Here is a 17,928-nt window from a genome sequence, read left to right on the forward strand (position 1 = left end):
ATAACAGGTTGCTGGTGTTCCACCACTGCGGACAGCAACCAGTGTGGTGGACGATCAACAGTAGGTCGTTCCAATGACCTTCCGCATGGGACCACTGCTGCGCTAGGCATTCCTGCAACAGACACATGTTCCCTGGATAGGGGTACTATAGCAATGCCGGAGGCCATCATGCTCAGGAGGTGAAGGACTGTCCTGACTGTGACCTGTTGACATGACTGGAAAAGAGAGAGCAGTGCTTAAAAGGACTGAATCTGGGCCAGGTGTGAGGTCAAGAAAGTCCCCTGGAGAAACAGGTCAGGAAGGTGAAGGCTGAGAAACACAATAAGGGAAGGGTTGTTGCTGGGATAAGTGGCTGGTCCCCTTATCAGTTTTCCTGCACTGCTTTGGTGGAACAGGAATGTCCAAGGCTTCCTCAAAGGATAGCTGGTGCTTTAAAGCTGGAACCGCAGCAGACCCCAGATGGTGGGAAAGGATCCAGCCCATATAAAAGTGAATGACCTGGTGTTTCTTCCTTGCATCAGACTCTTTCAGTCTGTGGAGGAACGGTTCGAGTGTGCCGGCGTCAAAATTGCTGGTCGATGACAAAGATTTCGGCTCCAAGATTTTGGTTGGCACTGAAGCAAATGTGGTCGGTGCCAAGGGACAGATCGGTGCTGGCGTCGTAGTAGCTAGTTGCAAAGTAGTAGGCATTGAAAGTTTGTTCGGTGCTGAGCCGGAGCTGGGCAGAATGTCCAAAGTGGTTTGTGGAGGTCAACCACGGTCCGAGGGCAGTGGGGGTTCGAATGCCTGACTCTGGTGCTCTAGAGTGGCTGTGTGTCCTTTGGTGGTGGGCTGCTTGGCTCGGGAGCGGTTTCAAGGAGGAGAGGATGGCGTACTCATGGGCTGCTGGGCTGGTGGAAGATTTCCAACTTGGAAGTAGAGCTTTCTTCAGGGTAGACAGTCTCTTCACCTGCACTGACAGTTGTAGATGATGCCCCCACCCACCTTGATGTCCCCGGAACTGAAGAGAAGAGATCTGAGGTGTTGTGGTTGTTCCTGTGCGCCATCTTGAGTCAATGGGTTTAACAGTCGCAAAGAGTTTTTCTGGAACTGAACGAGTCGCAGGTGTCACAACAGCTTGTTTGTGATCTGGCGGCACCCACAAATTACAGACCTGATGGAGGTCGCTTCGAGGATATTTCTTACGGCAATGTGGAAAGTATTGAAATGGTGTCCGTTCCATCACTGTTGAGGAACTGTGGAGAGATGTGGCCAAGACAAAAGTAGGCCCGAAGGGCAAGGCCCACTAGTGGCCGTGGTCGACCAAACACCAACTCGAACAAAGTAGCCAAATGTAGACACCAGGGGGAGAGAAGAAGAAGTGCATTCAAAGTACAATACAGACAGAGGGGAGGAATTAGTGTTGGTCAAAGAGAGTACTGGGACGGTGTCGATCCAGAGCACGGAAGCACACATCCAAACCCAATGGTGAAAAGAAAAGAATCTAAGGATGTAGCCAATGACCATGCACATTACCAATAAGAGAAGTCACTTTGAAAGAAACATCTTGCACACATCTGGACCCGACATTAGATGGCAGGAGTATGCACAGCATGTGCATTTATAGACACAAATGCCTTGAACATGGGGCAAGATCATAATGGAAATAAATCAATGTAGGAAACAACAAATTGATCAAGGAAACAGATTTAAAATGCCTACTATAAAGGGCAGTGGGCAGTGTGGGGTCAGCGAAAAGGAAACTAGTGACTTTAATTCTATATTGTCGCAACAATGTACCTCAGTGCTTATACTGTGATGTTTGTCCGTAATCTGCACAGAGAATGCAAATTGACCCTGTTCCATCAGAGGGCCTTTTTGCTGGGCTTTCTGACAGCAAGCTGTGCTTTGAAGACCTTTACTTTTGTCAAATGCAGTACTTGCTAGCACACTTCTGCTTCATTATCACAAGTGATGTGTGCAGCTCAGCTCCACCATGGCCAGTATGCACATTGTCTGAAAATACTTCCTTGTCCTGTGCATATAGCCCCTTTCAGTATCATTCAGCTGCCAGCTCCTTAGCTAGAACCTCAGAGACTCTAAGCTCACAAGCAATGCATGCTACACACCCTCCAGAGAGCAGCAGAAGACTTCAATACCTCCTGGATTTCAGAGTCTGTCTTCTTTAGCACTGGTATACAATCTTCTAGTCAGTAAGAAAGCAAATCTGCTCTTTGTTGAAAGAAGAAAAGGCAATACAAAATGAATGGTAATCAGAGTGGGCAAATTATGTAAAAAACTGGCTTAGTGGTGCACATTTGCAATCCTCAAGTACGCAATGGTATCTAATGTGCCCATCCTCTTTTACTACTGTGGTAGGTGGGTGATGGTACTAAAATTATCAACAGTGCTTATTTGACAGGGTCACCAAGTAATAACCTCCTGGCTGTGATCCAGTGTTGCAGAGATGCGGATATAATTGATTTGAGGGAAATAAAGTATTCTTCTGATCCAAGGCTTTTCATTTCTCAGCTAATCACAACAGAAAAGGGTTATGCCATTTTCCCATTAAAAGTCTAGTTCTGACTGGCATGTTTCCAACTGACACAAAGCGTCTTGGGTTCACAAAAAACACTATCTTAATACAAGAGTCATTAGTTCTTGGTAAAGAGACCAAGCAAGGTTCAGCACCAGTTTGTCAAAAAAAGTGCCTGGAGATAATTGAAGTGATGAGCTGCAGTGATCGCAATAAGGAAGACAGTCTTTAAAATTATCCGACGCAAAGAGTAGCTATGTAATGGCTCAAAGGGCATACACGTGAGAAATGTCAAATCGAAGTTAAGGTCCCATTGTGGTATCACAAACCGTTTAGGAGGAAACGTGTCAAACCTTTAATAAACCTCATCACAACAGATGACTTAAACAAGGATGGTTGGTCTGGCACAAATGTAATAAGGCCAACAAATAACCATTAATGCCAACTTTAGAGTCAACTGCAAATCTTTGCTGGGCCAAAGACGAAAAGGACAGGACACCATCAAACGGTCTGACTTATATCTGGTCTGTCTTGTGAACTCTTTACCAAGCCACAAATTTGTCCCAGCTCCTGGCCTAAATAGACATTGTGGAAGGAAGAATGGCAGGAAGGATGACAACCACCACTTCTGGCAGCAAATCAAATACAATTAACTACTGCCGCTCAATCTCCATGGATGGAGGTGTACATTGTGTAGGATCAGATGAGGGGCCTTGCCCTATTGCTGCAATAGGAATTCCTATAGGAGACAGGCAGACAAGTGTGGGGTTAGATTTGTTGGCACTAGGGAAGGGCCCACTAGCAGTAACCTGTCTGAAAAGCACAGAAGATCTGCATCATGGCATCTTTGAAGGCCGTGATTTTCTGCGGCACCGCAGATGGCCAAAGAAATCAGGGACACATGGGGGATCCACTGGGGAACGATCTCCGAGCTCGAGACCTTAAAGGAGGCCAACTATTGGCCCAACACCTTTTCTTTTGATATAAACTGATGGAATGAGGTAGAGTTGCACTTCGCATTTTTATGGTTGCACCACTATTGGGGAAAAACGTAAATTTAGACAGCCTGCTCACTTACCACTCAATTTCAGGATGTGGTTCGTAATTTAATTCCAGTGGTTCTGCAACCTCCCTGTCGTCACAGCATCATCATCCTGATTTCTGAATTTGCCCATTCAAAGTCTCAAGTGGCATGCAGACTCCAATACATTTTAATCACCAAATGTTCCCGCATAAACTGGACAAAGGAGAACAGCAAAGAGCATTTCTAATCGGTTCTAATCTCCAGCTGCCTAGTGTCCTCCAAGTCGATGAGCACAGGTAAGAGTTGCTGCTAAACACATGGACCTTTCATTTCTTTTGATTCCCGCTGGAACAGACGAGGCAGCTGTTTGCACACTGTCAACAAGCTCTAGTGCCAAGAAAATGAGAAGGCATTCTCCAAGAACAAAGCTGGTGGTTTAGGAGCAGTAGTGCCTTTGATTTTAATTCTTCTCATTAGACGTGCACACAAGACCTGTACATACTGTAGATGGAGTAGTAATTGTTGGTACCCTTTTATGCATGATTCAGGATGTCTTCTGGATGCGTTGTAGTATCCAGCTCAAAAAATACGTCTGCAAAGGATAAGGCTAACTTCTGTCCAACAGGAGAGAAGCCACATTAGAAAAAACAGCAGTCAAGCCACCAGTTCAGTTCAGAAAACGGAGGTTTCTGCTTTTCATTCAGTATTACAAGGTGCTATTAAACTGAGCCAACTCAGCCGCCTTCATGCTCCACACGATCATTTTGCAGCTAAAAGAAGCTTTAAAGTCCCAATCATACCCACACTTAAAAGATACAGGCCCTTATTTAACCTCTGTCAACTAACACCATGTTATTCTGCATGCCAGAGAGAATTGTTTAGACTATAGAAAACCCCCAATAACAACCTGACTTTATAGAGTAAACAAAAAAGTATAGTGCCAGGATAACACAAACCCACATTAAATATTCAGATAGAAATGAGTTGGTCTGCAGTGTGCACTTGGCATTTTAAAAAAATCAATTATGAGGAGAGCTGCATATTACGTGGGGTGTCACAACACTTCACAAAGGTACATAACAGTGGACTTGTGGTATTCACAAATATCTAAATGGATAGATGACAGAATACCAAAATGGGATCTAAAATATGCAACAATAGGGGTACAACAATGTATTAAAAAGGCATTTTGAGGGGGTACCAAATGACAGCAGTTGGCTAGGGAAAACCACAACTTGTTCGGACATCACAAGGCATGTAACCTTTATTCAACTATTCATTTCAAAACCCAGAAAAGGAACAATCACCTTAATGATAATTTCAGTAGTCCTATAGGTTCTTGCTCCACATGCTTGACAACTGGTTGGAAACTGGGTTCATCCCAGGCAGGGACAGCAAACTGATTTCTTATTGGATGCTTTTGCTTTAAGAAGCTTTCCATAGACTCAGCAAAAGTGTCTTCCTAATGAATCCAGCTTTGTCCTTTATCCCGTGAATCACCAACCTTCTCAAGAAAATGAATCAAGTAAGAAACTGTATGAGGGGCAACCCAAATGGGCCACACCCAGATAGAGCCATTGAAACCAGAACAAAGCAGTGTGCATATGTTAGATATAGGGATGATTTCATTAACTGACTTTAGGAGACCATTCCACATAACATAGAGGAGGGAGGGTCGGTGAGGAATCTGCAGTTAAAGTCTCTACCAGAAAAAAGAGTTATCAAAGGTAAGTCGCATGTTCTGATAGAGATTCTAACTGCAGATTCCTCACCTCGTGAATAGATACCAAAGCAGTACACGTCCTCTGGTAGCGAGTCTGTGGAACTGATCAGACCAGGAAATCCTGTAGGACATATCGGGCAAAGTGCCCGCCCTCCAGAACCTGGCCACAAACAAAGTAGTGTTTGGTGAATGTGATGACGGTCGCTCACGTAACAGCCTGACAGATGTCCTTGACTAACACATTTCGTGGTAGCAGCCTTTGCTCTGGTGGAATGAGCTCACAAGCTTTCTGGGGGTTACTTTCTGGATAGCCAACAGTAGATCTTTATACTAAGAACAATCACTGAGAAATAGTGCACTGTGGGACATTTTTCCCTTCTTCGTTCCAGAGAAGCCCACGAAGTACTGAGCATCCAGGCAATGGTCTCTGGTGTGGTCAATATAAAATCTCTGTGCCCTCTAGTGTTCAAGATGGTGGAGCGCCACTCCTCCTCCTTCCAGGGGCAAGGTGAATCATAAAAAGTTGGCAAGGTGATAGCCTGACCTCTGTGTAAGGGCGCAACTACTTTTTACAGAAAAGCTGCTTTTACTTGAAGAACCAGTTACTCCCGGAAGAAGGACATATTTGGAGGAACCACACACAAGACCCGGAGTTCACTCACTTGCCTGGCTGATGTTAAGGTGATAAGGAACATTGTTTTGACAGGAAGCAGGAGGAAAGGACAACTGTGCATAGGCTTCAAATGGGTGCACATTAAGTATGTGGGAACCAAATTAAGGTCCCAGTGCAGCATCACAAATGGTGTGGGTGGGAACATATGTGCCAGCTCCTTCAAAGAATGCATCACAAAAGGTGACTTTATTAAGAGGGAAGTCTGATCAGTCAAATACAGGAAGGCCTAAAGCCAACATTTAACCATTGCCACAGCAAGGCCTTGCTGGGCTAATGAAAGCCAAAACAATAGAACTTCTGACAACTCCGCATTCATGAGTTGGATGAGTCAAGCAAAGGATCAAGCAACAAAAGCCTGCCAGCGTCTGGCATAAACAGGCTTGGTGGATCGATGACTTGCTGACAAGATGAAACCAATCACTTTCGGAGGAGATGGAAAGCTATCAGCTGTCGCAACTTAGTCTCTAAGCATGGAGGTGTATACTGTGCAGGTTCAGGCGTAGCACTCGTTTCTACTGCTGCAACAGCATGACGAATTGTTCATGGCCAGAAGTTCTGTGTACCACACTCTCCTCGCACAGACCAGTACTACTAGGATGACTTGAGCCTTAACGTCTGAATGGACTTCGAGAAGGCCCCTTGGAGAGAGCCCACTGAGACTTTAAATCCCTCTGCAGAACCCACATGTACTACCATCTGGTGAGGTCCACAAGCAAGATACTGCAGGGCAGGAGGTTCAGAAACCTGATAGCCTCTATCACTGAAATCCAGGCTAAAGGCCGAAACATCTGGATCATAGGCCAAAAGCCCTGGACTCCTTGAGGCGGACCAATAGCTCCTACAGCACCATGAAAAGGAGAGATGTCAGGTGTGACTTCAGAAAGCTGATGGTAAAAACGCAACAATATCAACAGAGTTGCCATAGTCTGGAGATGATTTACGGCTGTTTGGGGCAAGCCCACCTTCAGAATCCAGTTGTTGAGGTATGGGAAGACTGGTATTCCCAATCTCATCAGATGAGCTGCAAACACCACTATCGACTTTGGGAACACCCAAGGCGCACAGTTCAGACCGAAGGCGAGCACAGAGAACTGAAACTGCTTGAGGCCTACCTGTAACTGCAGGTAACGTCTGTGGGTCAGCAGGATGGGGATAAGAAGATATGCATCCTGGAGATCCAATGCTCCCATTGAGTCTCCTGGATCCAAGGCAGACAGATAAGGGCCACAGTGAGTATTCTGAACTTGTCTTTCTAGATAAAAAAAGCTAACAGGAGTAATAGCCAGTCCCGATTTCTGATACCGGCACACTCTCTATTGCACCCTTGGCCAAGGGAGCAAGAATTTCTCCACAGTGTATGGACAAGTGATCCTCCAAAATATTTTGAGGTGTGAGTGGCATGTCCGTGGGATAGGAAAGGGAGGGAATAACCTTGGTCTACGATTTGGAGAACACACTGATCTAAAATGACAGTCCTCCAGGAGGTCAATGGCGATCCAATCTCCCTCCAGGAGAGCTTTTGCTGCAGAGTAGAAAGTTACTCCTGTGGGCCTGGAAGTTGTTGGCTGTACCTCTTACCTCACCCTCAAAAAGGCTGGGAGGCCGGTAGTTGTCACAGCCTGTATTGGTGTTATCGCTGCTGGTAAATGTAGGAAACTGGGTTCTGTTTGCAAAAGCCCCCCCACTCTTTGCTGCAACTTTGACTGTAGTGCACTGGGTTTCTGCTGACCAGGTCCCCAGTGCCAGTGTTTCTTCCACAAAACAAGACACCTTGGGGGTTATTCTAACTTTGGAGGAGTGTTAATCCGTCCCAAAAGTGACGGTAAAGTGACGGATATACCACCAGCCGTATTACGAGTTCCATAGGATATAATGGACTCGTAATACGGCTGGTGGTAAATCCGTCACTTTTCCGTCACTTTTGGGACGGATTAACACCTCCTCCAAAGTTAGAATAACCCCCCTTGTCTCTTGATCCCCAAGTGGCCAGGCCTTTTAGCACCTCTATTACGTCCCTAGTAGATGGTACCTCTGGAACCTAGGGTTTTAGTACCAAGGAGAGTCCCTAAGAGCTGCAGCATAACTTGTGCCACCCTTAGGGACCCAGCACCAAACTCATGAAGACTGCAGGCTGCGTGACAAGGTGCTCCAAAAAGTGAAAACATTACATGGGGCACACTTGTGTGCCATGTCCCCTAACACTGCCTGTAATATTTATAAGTCACCCCTACAGCAGCCCTTACAGCCCTAAGGCAGAGTGCATAACATTACAGGTGAGGACATATCTGCATGAGACATTTTGCCCCCACTATGTCTTTGTCGATTCTTAGACATAGTAAGTGAACAGGGAAGCCATTTTTAGTACATGTGCTGGACACTAAGTTCTCCAGCTACATGATGGCTTCACTGAAAATAAGGATTTTTGGCATCAAACATCTCGTATTGATAAACCCTCACTGATTCCAGTGATGGATGTATTAAAACATGCACTCAGAGGGACCCTACATGTGCCCCCTGAAAACCCACCAACTGTTGGTGGGCTAACTGACTAGTTCTAGCCAGCCTGCCACCAACAGGTGAGGTTCTGACCCCTCAAGGGTGAGAGCTTTGCTCTCTGGAGGTCAGAAACAAAGCCTAGTCTTGCAGGGGTGTTATACACCCCTCCCAACAGGATGACCTGCAAATCTGCATTCCAAGGCAGGAAGCTTCAAAGGAGTCCACCACCTTTGGTATGCAGATCTGGTTCTCCTCAGAGGGAGATGTGAACTTCCCCTGCCTCAGGGCCCATTTGACACCTGGACAGGTGGGAAAATTAGCTGTGCAGGAGGCGTGCTGCACTGCCAGACTGAACACACCTCTAGGGCGAATAGCCTCAAGTGAATTCTGCTATCTTGTGTGTGGCTGAATTAGGAATTCTAGGACACTGTGATGCCCACTCCGCAAAGGAAGGGGGTGTTGTGACCCCAACGATAAGAAGCCCACTGACTACTACCCTTCATGCCCCTTAAAGTGGGCATTTAGGGGACCCTCTGATACCAGGACCTCAGATCTTCTCTGGACACAAAAGGAGGAGTGGACAAGAAGCCTGCTGACCCGGGAACTGAGGAGCACAATGGACTTGGTGCCAACCCTGCCTGCTGCACCCGAATCTTGTGAAGCAACTGACCTGTCCTGCGTCTGCAGCCTCAAAGAAACCGGGAGAGCTGCCAGTGCTTTGCAAATCTCCAAAAAGAACTCCCTTGGAGGACAGGTTCTGCTTCCCTACATCTGAAGGCAACCAATGAAGAACTGTGAGGACCCAGGACCGCCAAAACCCAACACCAGACATCAACACTGAACCCAAGCCGCCTAGCCCGTCCTGAAGTCTGCCAACAGTGTCAACGTGGTTCTCAGGCCCTCCAAGGACAAAGCCCACACTGAGTTCACCCACTGTGGACTTCCTGACAGCGCTTGCAGCCACTCTCTGTAGGTCCCCCCTCAACCGCAACCGTCTCTGGTGACGGAGACCTGACAGTCCACTGCACCTGTGCACCCAGACCGAGAAGAGGATCACTGGTGTCCCTACATTCCCCGGCTCGTGGGACCTGGGCCAACTTGTTGGTTTGGCTGGACTGGTCCCCTAGTCCATGCCTGCAGCCTGTTTCTGTGGGCCTCATCGACCGCCACCCGTGACCAGGCCAAATGGTCCAAACACCACTGCACCCGGCCGCCCCGAACAGAGGAGAAGAGGACCACTGGTGTACCTACGTTCCCGAGCATCGCAAGAACTGAACCCCCTTGGTGGTTCACCCAAACTAGACTCTCAGCGCACCCTTGCAGCATCTTTGTTACTTTGTGTCAGAGTCTAGCAGGATGTAGTGACATCACTAACTGATATTCTTCGATCACAGATCCAGGAAACAAGACTTGAGACAAATTATGTCTTGGGAACGGATGTGTGAGTAGTTAAGTTATTTCCTGGGTCAGAAGTGTTTGGTCAGCTCCAAGTCAGGAGATGAGGGTATTTCACAGTTTATAACCAATCAATGTGGTCCTGTCCGTTGAAGGGGCATTAAGGCAAAGAATGTAAAGTTACTGAATCAATATTTTGTGCAGGAAAGTATTTAAAACATGCCAGACTTTTGTTCCAGAAGGCTTTATAGAGAATACAGTATTGAATTTGATCCTGGCATCCACAGGAACCAGTGGAAAGCTTTCAGAGCCGACTTAGTACGTTCATACTTTCATATGTTCAAGTATATCCTGAAAGGCTCATTAGTCTGAATATAAATTACACTGCAGTAGTCTAGATGACGAATAACCAGACAAGAACTAAATTAGAGGTTGCAGGAGAGGGAACATTTTCCAAAGCTTGAGCAAATTCCATATTTCACTCTTGAAAGATTAAATATGAAGAGAATCCTCAATTTTTTAACTTTCTGAGGGATGGCACAGTGATAAATATAAAGGAGGTCAAATTAAATGGAGGGTATGCTTTATTTAGCCCTCCTCAATTTTTGCTTCATTCAGGCAAAGGAAGCACTCTTTAGAAAAACAAGGATAGTATAGGCACGTACCAGTTGAGAAAATGTGGTGAGAAGGATGGACACTAGAGAAAATTAACTGCTGAGGATTATGTGGCTCAAAAACATATTCGGGCACACAAAGGAACATATCCAGTTTAGTGCAATCCCAAATATCACAAACGACTTTTTCACTCTCGAAAACTGAATATTATAGCCAAATGTGCTGTTCCCCTCACAGAGATCAAGGAGAACCAAAAAGACTTACTGGCCTTTGGCAAGCATGAGGAAGAGCTCCTATATGATAACAGCAAAGGCAGATTCAATCCTTTTCACAGGTGTGAACAGATTGAACGGAATGAAAATCTCTTCAAAGTAATCTTGAAACTGATCGATAATAACTCCTACCATAATACTGCTGCAGGGCGGTATTCTGGACAGAGGCCAGTAACTGGTCCACATTGTGTGGTCTAAGTGAGGAGAATATTGTGCAATTCTATTGGCTACAGACTACATCAGTTCACAGAGAAGAAAGTATTACCGTTGCCAAGGAACATAGAGGAGTCATGAAAAACGCAGGATGAGTTTCCACAAGCAGAGCAGATGCTTTGATCTTTAAACCTAGCGTATCTCCTGCACGAGAAATAGTATGAATGTGGTAACTAGATTATGATGAAAGGGTGCATATGGAGAAGTCTGAGGACTGCTTAGAATACTGAAAGTCAAACATGCATGGGCTATTGAAAGGGTTTCTCACCAGGATTTTCTTCTGACAGCGCCACCAATGAAAACAGCAGATGCCATAGGAATATAACATGAAGGCAAAAATCTGTTCCTGAAGCAGAACACTCGCATTTCTCATACACTCAGAAAAACACAAAGCCATTAATGTAGTAGTAAACCCAAGTCCCATATTCGTTTTGGCTCAAATTGGTTTGGTAAGTGAATGTCAACATTCATAAAGTCATCCCTAATATTGTCTCAAAGGGAACCCTAAAATTGTCTCAGATGTTAAAATGTTAAAGGTTGTATCCAAAATTTATAAACAGAAAAACGTCATGTCACCAACTGAAGCCTATGTTTTATGCAATTACAGAATTTGATTTGCCCAAAGGAAATAAAACAGCACAATTGAGCCTTAATGAATATTAATACATTTGTTCACCTTTGCATGAATAGTGATCCAATAAATATCTCCAATATTTCCATTCATTATTTTTTTTAACTAGGGAGGATTGTGAAATCGAAATTGTAATGACACTAAACAATGCCAAATGTCTGAGAGTGTCTCACTTACTGCCATAACTTAAGTCCAGTCCATTCTGCCTGGACAGTTCCAATGTAAGAGTTGCACTGGTGGGTTGAGAAAGATATGACTTGGTGCAAAACTATATTCTACTAGTATAGTAGCTTTCGAGCTGGCATGAGCGGAGGATAGTAAAAATATGTACAGGGTATGAACGTTGAAGGCAGCATTTGAGTGTGAAAGAAATGGCAGAAGCAGAGTGAGTGAAAGAGTGAGTGAGTGAAAGAGTGACTGTGCAAAGTGGCATGCAGGAAGAAAGTGAAGCTAGTGAAACCCAAAAGCAGGTGCAAGTGGAGCTTTCGTTCAGCATTCTTTAAAGAATTGATGGAAGGGAAGTCTTGACTTGAGGTTTAATGCTTTCTTAAGTTCAACATTAACGCACATCATTATGAATGTGTCCTTTTTAGCAGTGTCATTCTCAGAGGAGTCTTAAGTGAGTGAACCGACATATCGACACAGGAAGACAGGTGTGCATTTGAGACAGTCATAACTGTTAATGTTCAGGACTTCACATTACAGGGATTGCAGTGGAACACAAAGCAGATGCATGCGAGAGAAGAGGAAGACACGGAGAAGAATTGATTAGATCATTATTATTATTTTCAAGGCTTCCTTAATGAGAGTTAGTTAGGATTCAATGCTGTTATCGAGTGCTAGCATGTTACCACAAAAGACTAGGTTGGTTAATTACAGTGTATGTCCTGCCCGCCCTATCTGCATTGAACACCAATTTTTGTATGAGTATATTCTAGGTAGGGTGGTTGCAAAGCCTGAACATTGATCAAATATTGGCAGGTGCCCACATCCACCAAACACAAAAAAAAAAAAAACCTGAGACCTTTGAACATAATTGTGCAAAACAATATTCCTAGTAACTCTGCTTATTTGATACAAGGCTACAAATGGACATAATTGTGCTTGCAACTTAGTCACAGTGGTATATCTTACTGTACCAAATGTCCAGCTTTTATCTAATTGGTTACATACCCGTAGAGGCATCACATCGTTGCTGACCAAGAAAAGCAGCAAATGGAAATCTGAGATGATGTCAAGAAAAACAGAGGATGTATTCTGGGACAAGTAGGTGGACAGGCTGTGGAAATCCTTCAGAAAAAAGATAAATAAGACAGTACTTTCCAGTAATTAAAAAGTTCACAACTTGTACAAGTACATAAAAACAGACGTTCATAGCTATCAGAGTTAGGTGAAGACGTTTGGCATGAAAAAGAACAAGGTTTGAACTCAATATTTAGGGCTCTTGGAACGAAAATATACATATGCAGGTTTTAATCAACCAGAATACTTCACTGTTCTTATTTACACAGTTTAGTATCTTATTAACATTATCATACAGTAAATACATATAAACCTAGCTCACAGACTGTCACTGTCAGGGAATCAGACTGGTAGAAGTCAGTTTATCAATTGAAGGTTTTCAAGCCTTGTTACGTCACTGAACGCCCAACACTACAGCATTCTTGCTATCACACAGTGAATATATTTTTTAAGGTAAAGATTAATAAAAGTGCCACATGTTTTTCTACTCCTTAGCCTTCTATCTCCCAGGATTGTGTGATGTGCTCAGTTTTTCAGAGTTTTTCATTCCTCCTTCCAGAAATATATCCAAACCGCCTGACTGAAAGTGCCAGATGTAAAAGACAATACATTTACCTAAACGAAAATGTACTTTAACATGACTTAGTTGAAATGAGCAACAACTGATCTGGAGCCACCATCAAGGGAAGTACCGAACACATCTGGAGCGGCTTAAGTAGCAGCTTTCCTGCCCATATCAACCAGTAAGTGAGTTGATATACTACAGCTGCATTAGCTCTCGGGATGCAGAGGTCACTTGCATGGCTCTGGAGAGTGTGCGCCTCTGCTCTGCGTTACACTGCTAATGAAGTCACTGAATAAATCTTTAGATTTCTGTTTTTCCTTAGTGAACCTGACAATCACAATAGTTCAGTCTGAGGCTGCACATGCAAGGGATAAGATTCCTAGAGCACGGATAGTCACTAGGTACAGATCCTTTTCACTTCCACTTCCAACACATAGCTTTATTCGGTTACTTTCAACCATAAAAGCAAAACAACCAACAATTGAATGAAAAAGGAAATATAAATTAGGTTAAAAAGAATAAGAATAAGATAAAAACATATATTTCAGCCTTAAAACACATAAAATTATTTTCCTTAAAAAAAAGCACCTAACCCCCTAATACCTAACATTTAAATAGACAAAGGGTTTTGTTTCAGTCTATGTGTATAGTTAAAATTTGGCAACTAAAACACTTTTTTTTTTGGTCCTCATCATCATTATTTCCCCAGAAATTTAGAACGTATATGCCAAGCAGCTACAATATACTAACTAACCGCACAGGATAGAGGGAGAGAAGTTTCCCTCATCATGATCCTTAAGGCAACAATACAATGTCTTACCCCCATATTACTGCACACAGGTCGTAACCACTTCCGTCGCGCAATCAAATAAACAGGGCATATAAACATAAAATGTACAATAGATTCAGAAATTTGATTACAACTCGGACAAGTATCAGGACTTGCGGTCGCACTCCATGTGCTGCCATAGGATTTAAGAGGCAGACAGCCATATCTGAACTGAATATATAGACTCTTACTTAATGGGTCAAGAATTGTATCCATAAATGGTTCCAGATACGGGTACCATTTAAAATCAAAAAATTGTGAAGTCAATCTGCCGTGTGTTGAACACAGCAAGTAGTTTTCCCTGACATATATCCAGTAAACAATTTTTAAATGATTCTTCTGATCCTTCCTTATACTTTCTGGATGACTCCAAAACTCACTAAGGCCCAATCTGTGGAACCATTTTGAGATGTGGCTAAACCAGGGAATGGTAAGTACATTTGGTCTGTCTAGAATGTCTTGAATAGACTCCTTGTATGTGGATAGCTCTGGGGTGGTCCATACACGGACCCAGAATAGCAATGGTCGTAGGGCAATTACATCAGAGATGCGTGAAAGGCCAAGGTCCCAGAACATAGGCAGCAGTGGGGTATTGCGAGGACAGGCCAGAGTCGACCTTACAAAGTTGTTTTCCCCCACTGCAAGCTTGCCAGTGTTCGAGGACCCCCAAATTTCAGACCCGTAGACCGCAGCGCTCTGTGCCTTTGCTTGGTAAATTTTAATAGTTGGAGTAATCACTCTCTCAGAAGTAGATTTGTGAAAGCGTAAAATGGCCCCAGATCTCTGCGCCAGAATAGCTGAACTTTTTTCAATTTGGGCCCCCCAATGCAGATTGTTGCTAATTCTCACCCCCAAATAATCTATGGAGCTTACCATACCTAGGGGGGTACCATTATGGAAAATTGAATATCTCTTAGTGGGGCCACAACCCAGGGTCATAAATTTAGTTTTGCTATGGTTGAGTTCAAGGCCATAGTCGCCACAAAACAAACTAAACTTATCCACAAGTACCTGGAGACCCATAGGGGTTCTGGAGATCAGGAGGGAATCATCAGCAAATATCAAAATTGGAATTTTATGGTTGTTCAAGGATGGAGCATCATTTTGGCAGTTGGTAACGACTTGCACCACCTCGTTGATAAACAATGTAAATAGCGTTGGGGCAAGAACACAGCCCTGGCGTACTCCTCTCTTAATATCTATTTTGTCGGTGAGTTCCCCCTGCTTACCCCATCTGACTTGTGCAAATGTTTTTTCATGTAATCTTTGGATCAAATGCACTAGATTTCCTGGGATACCGATTTTATTTAATACTCCCCATAGTTTCTCTCTTGGGACTAAATCAAATGCAGATCTTAGATCTACGAAAGCAACATAAAGTTTTTGCTTAGATAGGGTGACATACTTCCAAAATAGTAATGACAGCCTGAGGACTTGGTCCATGGTGTTAGTTTTAGGCCGAAAACCGGCCTGTAAGGGGGATAAAATTTGGTTGTCTTGAATCCAATCGGTAAGCCTATCTAGGACCTGCTTAGCAAACGTCTTCTGAAGAATATCAATTAGGCTGATTGGTCGATAATTTGCAGGTGAACCTACATCACCCTTTTTGTGAATCGGTATTATTTCTGCGCCACGCCAGGAATCTGGAATAGGGCTACCAGCTGCTATGGCATTAGACAATACATTGATGTACCATGCCCATATCTTTGGTTCTGATTTGAACAGGTCCCCTGGGATCTTATCTGGACCAGGGGCTTTGGCTGGCCTCAAAGAATTAATTGCAGCTGTTGTTTCGGCTAAAGTAAAAACAATGCTCTCAGTTGTGGTCTTGTTAACAGCCCAACACTCATCATATCCAGGGTCCTCCAGAGATTGTGGTGCAGGCAGAGCATAAATTCCAGAAAAATAGGACACCCATCTTTCGGGCTGTATGTACATACCAATGTCATCATTGCCCCTTTTCGAACTAGAGGTCAACAGCCGCCAGAAGGAACTATCATCTTTGTATTTGACTGCTGCAAGCAGCTTCTGCCATATCTCATTATCCCAGTCTTTTTTTGCTTGTTTCAGGGCATTAACATACCTACGTCGGGCCTCTTTAACGGCCACTTGGGTAGAGTTTTTTACAGCCTCATTTAGATTAGATCTTGCTCGCACACAATCCTGATTATACCAATCCCTACGAGGGGTGTCACCAGGTCTCGATTTGGAAGGGATTTCCCTATAGAAGATACCCTGTAGGGAATCCACCAATTTATTGTGGATAACCATAATGGGAATATCAGAGGCTTCTTGTTCCTCATAATCTGCGAAGAGTTTTAAAAAAAATGAATATATTTCCCCAATCAAATACGGGTTGGATTCCACCTTTGGCCAGCAGACCCGAGAACGTCTATGATTCAAATAAGGGAGTGGGACGTTAGTGATCGTAGTGTGCTGGACTCTTAAAAATGCATGGTTGGTCAGTACAAGGCACAGAGGATTATGATCGCTATCCAAGCGAGGTAAGATTTCCATGTCCAGTGAACTTGACCATAGCCTAATATCCACCAGAATATAATCAATAGTACTAAAGGAAAGCCCTCGCTTGAAAGTGATGGCTCGCTCTGAGTCAGATTTAGTGCGGCCGTTACATTCTCTCAGGCCATATTTCAGACAAAGGGAAGACAACTGAGATGCAACACGGGAAGCGGGCAAAAACGCCGTTTCCTTAGATTGGGGAATACCCCAATATTCGTCCTCCTCAGTAGTCAGATTGCTGATGGTGTTGTCCAACACAAAAGAACAATTAAAATCACCTGCTATAATCAGAAGATCTGAAGGGTCCAGAAGCTCTATATAGTCCATCAGCTGGGTGAGAACCATTGATTCTGACCCACGGAGAACGGATCTTACATAAGTATTCAGAACTATCATCCTGAATCCAGGTCGGAATATGAGTTGGACACCCAGCAGATCATAGGAATTAATCTTTATCATGGAGTGGTCACATTCTAGCCTATTATTCAATAGAATCATTAACCCTCCTATCTGTCTTCCAAAGCCACCAGAGGGAGGTTGTGCAGCCAAAAAATAGGTTGTAAAGCCTTGTATGGATAGCTGTTCTGCAGACCAAGTTTCCTGAAAAAGACAGATATCTTGTTTATTAACAAGGCTTACCCAGTCCGGGTCGTCCAACTTTGACTTGATTCCTGCAACATTCCATGATATAATATTAATTTTGGGAGGTGTAAATATTGACTTAGTTCTCAATAGGGGGGCAGGAGATGGAGTCCCTGTAAGTTGACACTCATCATTTACTATTTTAGGAAGTACTGTGCAGGGGGCAATCAGTCAGTCTAATTCAGGAAGTAAGGGGGCAGGATTCACGGGTTTAGATGTTACAGAGTTATCTAAAGAAGAAATAACCCCAGCTGCGATGGTTCCGGATGTACAACATCCTCTACATAGCGGGGCCCCAGGCGGCTGAGTGCTAAGTCTAAGATTCGATTCCCTACCTGTACGTAGTATACCTGTCCATGTATCAAAGGCCAGGAGATCATTAACTAGACTACTGTCATTAAAAAGAATCGAAATATAATCAAATTCCGACCCTGACTGGTTATATCTATGGGCCTCACGTATGTCAGACCGGATAACAGAGAGACAGTTCCTCTGGGAGCGTATCCAATAGATGACTTTATTAATTAGAGAGTCACTCGACTCTCTGTTACCCTGAGGTAGCTACAGATCCTT

At 44.0% G+C, this 17,928-nt stretch overlaps 1 protein-coding gene across 1 annotated transcript in view; it reads right to left on the reverse strand.

Annotated features, from left to right (window-relative positions):
- Positions 1-17,928, reverse strand: part of NPLOC4 (NPL4 homolog, ubiquitin recognition factor) — a 340,333-nt gene that overhangs the window by 21,840 nt on the left and 300,565 nt on the right. The window contains exon 15 of the mRNA XM_069199778.1: positions 12,731-12,847. Within this exon, the coding sequence (XP_069055879.1) occupies positions 12,731-12,847 (117 nt within the window). The remainder of the gene's footprint in view (positions 1-12,730; positions 12,848-17,928) is intronic.

Source organism: Pleurodeles waltl, chromosome 7 (assembly GCF_031143425.1).
Source record: "Pleurodeles waltl isolate 20211129_DDA chromosome 7, aPleWal1.hap1.20221129, whole genome shotgun sequence".
NCBI classification, from domain to species: domain Eukaryota; kingdom Metazoa; phylum Chordata; class Amphibia; order Caudata; family Salamandridae; genus Pleurodeles; species Pleurodeles waltl.